A 7500-nucleotide genomic window follows, 5' to 3' on the forward strand; every position below is an offset into this window, starting at 1 on the left:
TAAATGAGCAGACTATTTCAGAGTTTACTGACCAACTTAGTCCTCTTAGCTTATCCTGATTTTCCCTGGGTGGGAACATTGCCTGTTCATGTACAAATGTGCATCATAGGTATATTGAGTATATGAGCTTCTTCCGCAGTGACACAAATAATGACTTCCACCAGTGTATTTGTCTCTCTAAGTTCTGTCAGCAGAAAGGTGTCAAAAGACAGATGGCATTTTATGAGCAGGTTTTAATCACTCTCCATTTCTCTATGTGTTCCTGGGATCACCAATTCAGTCAGACAATATACATCCAAAACAGAGATGTCTGAGATGCTTGTCATTCAGCCTAATGGGCTCATTTGCTTTGATTTAGACTTTCTTGGTCCCTCAAGGATTAGGCAGAACATGTGTGCAATATCTGCTAACCATATGCACATAAATAATCTCACTCAATATAAATCAGACAGCTGAATAGCACATCAGACAATCAACATGCTCATCTTCAGAATCCTCTGAATCTTATAAATGAGTCCATGTAACCCTTCAGGATATGTTTACTTTTTACAAGGCCGTGGTTTCCAAAAGAAGGACAATGTCAACATCGAAAAGAGCATCTAAAAAGAGAAAACCATGATTGGTGAAGAGTGTCAAGTAAAGAATGGGAAACAAAGTTTTAAGGATGTTTGTGTGGTTAAGTGACCCACATGGGCTTTGCTACATAATGAACAGGCAGTGCAGTGGAACAGAGCCTGAGCTATATTCTGCACCACGTCCCCAAACTCACTGACACCCACCTCCTGCCCAGGGATGGATTAACGAACGGGCCTACCGGGCCCAGGCCCAGGGGCCCATGAGCTCAGGGGGCCCATGAGCTCAAGGGGCCCCTAAGCCAGAGCCTCTGCGTGAAGTCGCTGTTATGTATCTCTTATTTGTGGTTGAAAAAGGTGTATTTTGTTCATTTGCTAATGGCTTTAATTGGGTGTACCTGTGCTGTGTTAGAAAATGTGCATGAGCGCCAAGGGCGTAACTATAGACAATGCAGCCAGCGCGGAAGGTTCGTCTAAAGTTATTCGAACACATGGATGTCAAAGTGTCGCTAGTTTAATGCGAAAGTGATCCAGGATGATTGTTTTAAGGACTACCAATGCTACCTTATGCTATATATTCCCTAAAAATGGCAAACCTGTCTCTGTGATGGTTTTCATCATTTTTAGGGGGAAATCGTCAGTAGCAATCTATAACACAATTATATGCTTATCGTACATACACTATAGAAACTATTAAAAAGCCGATTCAATTAAATTAATAATTTCTTATTTAATTTGTTTATTTTGTCCTATACAGATATGCAATGATGATTGCTGGGTAATATGTATCTTGTTCGCCAATGTCAAGTCTCTATTTGATCATGTGACGAGACGATACGATATAGCTAGTTTAGGCGCAGAATCTGAACGCCAAGACCTACAAGTTGACTGAGCACAGCCAGAGGCACACTACACTTTCAGAACGACGCCTTTCAAACATAAAAGTGGTGATGCATGATTTGCTCTTTCAATGGACAGGATAGCCAGCCCATTCAGCCTCTCCTGCCCCATGCTGCTCAGGTAGGTCTTCAGTTTCAATCAGTTTCAATTTGGAAAAGAGTCACTCGGCTGTTGCCCTGTCACATGTAATGTCAGAAACAATAGCAGGGCAGTGCACAGTTCGACCTGTTTACTTTCCCAATACAATAGCCAAAATATCTAATTCGACCGTTAAATCCAACACATTGTTGGTAAAATATATATATACGCCTAATGGTGTTTGTGTGTGCATGCGTGTTTTGCGAGTGCACAATTTTTTTTTTCGCGAAGGGGGGGGCCTTTAACATGTCCAGGCCCAGGGGCCCGTGGTTTCTTAATCCGTCCATGCTCCTGCCCATAATTTAAGACTTTATTTAACCTGCATCAAAATAGTAGTTTGGAGGACAATCAAATTCGAGCATTGATTCGATTACAGAAAGGTGCAGCAAGGTTTTTTCTTAAGTCTGGGAATCTGAATCTTTGAAACTGAAGTCTAAAACTTCTGAAAAGCAAAAAAGAGGCTCTGCATCATTCAAAAACCTTTACAGACAACGCTTCAATAAACTGCTCTGATAAGTCTATGGTGTCATACAATAAAGTTCCTGACAACACCTGACAAGGGTCCTGAAAAGGTATCATGCAGTAAACTTTATCATCAAGGATTTAATTCAGTCAACTTTACTGGCAATAATGAGGTAATAACATTCACTGAAAATATTGAGATGTTATACAATAAACTTGGCTGACATCACCAGGACTTAGACTGCTGAGAGTAGGAAGTGATTCTACAATATGTTAGGCTCTCAGCTGTTCCAGTCTGTATGAGTCTAGACAGAGAGAGAGAGAGAGAGAGAGAGAGAGAGAGAGAGGGTGTGTGTGTTTGTGTGTGGGAGGGGTGAAGCGTGGAAATCAATGCGTTTAAACTGGACTAGAAGGTTCTGAGCACTTGCTGTGACTCATCAGTGAGAGTCTACTGGTACCATGTCATTTCCTCCCAATAAGACTCTCGTCTGAGAAAAATAAGCTATAATGAAATCCATTATCCTCGCCACAACAACAAGAAACAGATGTTCCTGGGAAGAAAAAAAAAAGTAGCGGAGACCCGTGTAGCGAGGAGAAAAACAAACACACGTATACGTATAGGATGCTGGGGAGGCATTCGCCGTGGTTAGAGATGCATGTGTGTGTGTGGTGGGCCGGAGACAGGAGCCACAGACAGCCAGTTTTGGCACGGACGAAATGGGGGAAAAAACAGCCAGTGCCAAAGCATCGGAACCAGAACCAACACCAACCCAAACAGACCCCTCTCCCACTCCCTCCCTCTCTCCTGCTAACTCTACCGCTCTCAATCTCTCTCTCCTTCTCTCTCTCCTTCTCTCTCTCTCTCTCTCTCTCTCTCTCTATCCTTCTCCCTGTCTCGCTCTCCATCTCTCCCCCTGTCCATCTCTCCCCCTCTCTCTCACACTCTTCCTCCATTTCTCTCTCTCCCTAACTCTCTTTTTCCTTCTCCCTCTCTCCCTCTGCTAGAACCATCAGCTCTTGTAAAACCACTAGCACCCATTCCCTCCAGGCTGCTCCTAATCCAGCCATCTACCCATCCAGCCCACCATCCATCCATCCATCCATCCATCCATCCATCCATCCATCCATCGGTGGCCTCCAGGAGCCCGGGGGGAAAAGGGCGACCAGAGAGCTGCTTCAGCACAATCCTCCTGCTCTGTGCTGAGATTGAAACCAGCTGCAGATATGGAGTCTGCTTGTGCAGTCACACGCTGTGTGTTCTCTATCTATCTATCTATCTATCTATCTATCTATCTCTCTGTCTCTCTCTCTCTCTCTCTCTCCCTCTCTCTCTCTCTCTCACACAAACACACACACACAAACTGACACCGAAGGCTGAATGAGTAAGCTAATTTAGTCATAGAAAGTGGAAAGAAAAAAGAAGAGGGAAAAAAGGGAGACGGAATGGGAGAGATAGAGAGAGAGAGTGAGGGAGTGAGAGAGAGAGAGAGAGAGAGAGAGGATGGCGTCAGACGATGAGAATGAGAGGTGTCCCCTAGATATGTAAAGAATATGCGGAGTGTTTTCTGTTTTGTTTAAATGCACTCTAAAAACAGCCTACCTTGAACAGGTGGCCTGTGCTTCGTCTCCATGCTGACCTGAGGTTGAAGAGGCGTCTCCGTAGCGACCTGGCTGGGTTCATGCTTCCTATGTTGCTTCTTGTATTTTCCCCCTAAATCAGCTGTTCTGCTCCCTCCTCCGCATAAACTTTCTATCACGGCTCCACGACTAAGACGCACAAACCCACACTCATGCCTCTGAATCTACTCATTCTTTCTCTTTCTCTCTTCACCGAACTCCCCTCTCCTCCCTTCCCTTCTCATTTCATCTCTTGCTTTCTTTTTTCCATCCTCTCTCTTTCTCTCCCTCACACTACCTCTTTCCCTCCCTCTTTAAGCTCTCTCCTCCCTCCCAGCAGTCATCTATCCTTTTTTTTCCATTTCTCTCTTTTCTCTCTCACACATGCTGCGTGTTTAGTGAGGGGAGGTGTGTCTGTGTGTGTGTGTGTGTGTGTGTGTGTGTGTGTGTGTGTGTGTGTGTGTGTGTGTGTGTGTGTGTGTGTGTGCCTGTGTTTTTTAAGTATAAGATTGTGTGTGAGTGTCTCTGTTTGTGACAAACACACACATACACACACACATACAAACAGACATATATAAACATGTCTTTAGCTTATAGTCTTCTACCGATTATGGGTCACAAATGAGATTTATGTCAATTGACACACACAGAGATTTAAGCCCTGAACCTGTGATTTAATCCAAGTATTAACTCTCTAGGGAATCGTGTCATCCCATGTTCATCTTTCTCAAGCTCTTCCAAGTCAGAGTGTTTTCCCGCGGTCTGTTCCCATTCTCAAACACCCAACAAACACTCACCGACCCATAACCCACCCCGGGCTGTAATGCACCCAAACACAAAAAAATAGCACAGACTCCAATAATAGCTATTTAAACCCGAGTCAAGTATTAGCGTCAGGAATTTGTCTTGTAGTCGACCGGGTCTGATACCCCGAGTTCCATCTGATGTTTTTAAACCTTCCTGGGATGTGAAAGTGCACCGCAGCTGACCATGGCTGATTCAATTAGCCCAACATTGGGGCGCTCACACTGAGCACGCTGCTGTGGCGCATACACTAACCTAATAATACACAATGCCCCGTCGTTTCCTCTTTCTGCCTCAACAACTGCCGGAGAGGAAGAAATTATACTTATATCTGGGAGTGTGTGTGTGTGTGTGTGTGTGCGTGTGTGCGTGTGTGTGAGTGTGGGAGTTAAAGAGAGAGACTGAGAGAGAGAGACAGGAAGACAGAGATAGCGTGTGCTTCTGGGTGTGACTGTCTCTGTGTGTGTGTGTGTGTGTGTGTGTGTGTGTGTGTGTGTGTGTGTGTGTGACCGTGTGTGTGACTGTTTGTGTGTGTGTGTGTGTGTGTGTGTGTGTGTGTGTGTGTGTGTGTGTGTGTGTGTGTGTGTGTGTGTGTGTGTGTGACCGTGTGTGTGACTGTTTGTGTGTGTGTGTGTGTGTGTGTGTGTGTGTGTGTGTGAGTGTGTGTGTGTGTGTGTGTGTGTGTGTGTGTGTGTGTGTGTGTGTGGGGGGGGGGGGGGGGTTGAGGAGGACAGAGAAAATGAGAGGGATAAGAATAAGAGATGAAAACGTAGTTCTGCAGAAACACTAGGTGATAAAAGTTTCAAACAAAATGCAGTCGCACACTGGCTGAACTCCTGTCTCCGGGTGGCATGTCTTGTGATGGGTTTCCAGGCAAGTCTAACCACACGCACAGTGTCACAAGCTTGGGGTCAGGTTATCCTTTCTTGAACATGTGTGTGCGTGTGTGTGTGTGTGTGTGTGTGTGTGTGTGTGTGTGTGTGTGTGTGTGTGTGTGTGTGTGTGTGTGCAATCTTCTTGTTAACTGCAACTCAACGTGCTAAAGACCATACTGAAAAGGCTGGTGTGCTTGGGGCATAGTTTAGATGTTCCCCATCAAATGAGTGGTAATATCATCGTGAGCAGACACATGTATGCATGCTTCCTACGGATGCTGATCTTATACAGCAAACATCTACATCTACATATATCTGCCCGTTCTGAATTCCAAATGAAACAAAAGAAAAATCGAGAACGGGGAGTCCAATAGTACTGGCATAGGGAACGGGGAGTCCAATAGTACTGGCATAGGGAACGTTGAGTCCAACAGTACTGGCATAGGGCACGGGGAGTCTTGTTTCATAATTAGCTCAAGGCCACAGAAAGTCATTTCAAGGACATGGGAATCCCTGCAATGCTCCATCATGGGCTATACTCTTATGAGACCATGCAGCCAACGTACAGTTTACACAGATTATCAAAGAGGAGTTCTTCACAAACTTATAATGAGGGCTGTTTTGGATGACTGTTTTGTTGTTTTCTAGGACTGAAATGACTTGGGACAAAAGGACGCGGTATAAAGGTTTTTACAGTGTTCAGAAACAGCTGAAACAACTGTGACTGTAGGAGCGATCTGTTTTCTGGTGTATTGTGTCATAAAGACTTGAAGATAGGGGAAGAAGGGGATGAGGAAGAGGAGGAGAGGAGAAGAAATCTGGATTAAAGGTAAAGAGAGGAAGAGAGGAACTTACCGGAGTCTCTACATGTTTCAGGGGAAGTTCAGCAGTGGGGGGCTAAGACAGAGAGAGAGAGACATTGTAAGAATTATAAAGACAGTGTTCTCTCATTGTTGTTCTCAACAACAGTGAAACAAGAGTGAGAGGGAAATAGAACAGCTGTCCATTTTATCATTTCTATCTTCTTAACATGCCAAACTTCCCCAGAGCCCAATCTTTGACCAACTCCCATTCAAACATCCAGACACACACAGCCTGAGAGAAAGATTAACTAGGGTTAACACACAGTATCCGGCCCAGCCTCTAGTCTAGCCCAGCATCCAGCTGTTCCTATCGCTGCACAACCAGCAGCTGCCACCAGAGAGGGACAGAGTGCTGTGTGTGTGTGTGTGCGTGTGTGCGTGTGTGTATGTAAGTGTGTGTGTGTGTGCGCGTGCGTGTGTGTATGTAAGTGTGTGCGTGCGTGTGCATGCGTGCATGCGTGCGTGCGTGCGTGCGTGCGCGGTGCGTGTGTGTGTGTGTGTGTGTGTGTGTGTGTGTGTGTGTGTGTGTGTGTGTGTGTGTGTGTGTGTGTGTGTGTGTGTGTGTGTGTGTGTGTGTGTGTCCAGTCCAGCATCCATCTGTCTATATAGCTGCATAACCAACAGGCATAGTCAGCATCTTTAAGAATTACTGTAAGACAGATCTTTATTGTCAGTTGATGAATAACTAATTGTGAGATGATATTAGCAAATATATATATAAGCCTCCAAACATAAGCCTCCATTTGCTTTGGAAGCTATATTCAGTGATTCTACACATCATAAATTTCCCTGTTTCCCAAAAATGTGAATCATTAACACATGTCTGATGTGAAAGTAGAATTTAAATAATAGATGGCTCTCTTATAATTCCTAATAAATACTGTTCTAAGGAGCCATAAGCCTGTACATACTGAAATACCGATGACAATCCATCCAGATGATACATTATGAATGAACAACTGATGAATTATGAACTAAGGATTTCATAGAAAGAATTGCTCATGTATTTTTTAGTAATTGAAGTAGGCATGGCGGTGCTGGTGGGCAGAGGAGGAGAGGAGGAGGGTTGGGGAAGGAGAGGCGCTGAATGGGGAGTCATTGGACTCTCAGAAGCGTCAAGGCTACACGTGACTTTACACAGGGAAGAGCCACATGCATGCACAAACACACACACACACATGCACGCACGCAGGCACATCAGAATCAGAATCAGAATTGGATTTATTGCCAAGTAGGTTTACACCTACCTGGATTTTTTTCTGGTGTGTA

At 44.7% G+C, this 7500-nt stretch overlaps 1 protein-coding gene across 1 annotated transcript in view; it reads right to left on the reverse strand.

The window, feature by feature from the left end:
- tns1a (tensin 1a) overlaps nucleotides 1-7500 on the reverse strand; it is a 112426-nt gene that overhangs the window by 45739 nt on the left and 59187 nt on the right. Inside the window, exons 5-6 of the mRNA XM_031558174.2 lie at nucleotides 7479-7500; nucleotides 6224-6265 (exon numbers count right to left, since the gene is read on the reverse strand). The exon at nucleotides 7479-7500 is cut by the window's right edge and continues 8 nt beyond it. Of these exons, the coding sequence (XP_031414034.1) occupies nucleotides 6224-6265; nucleotides 7479-7500 (64 nt within the window). The remainder of the gene's footprint in view (nucleotides 1-6223; nucleotides 6266-7478) is intronic.

The sequence above is a fragment of the Clupea harengus genome, chromosome 21, assembly GCF_900700415.2.
Source record: "Clupea harengus chromosome 21, Ch_v2.0.2, whole genome shotgun sequence".
Taxonomy (NCBI): Eukaryota; Metazoa; Chordata; class Actinopteri; order Clupeiformes; family Clupeidae; genus Clupea; species Clupea harengus.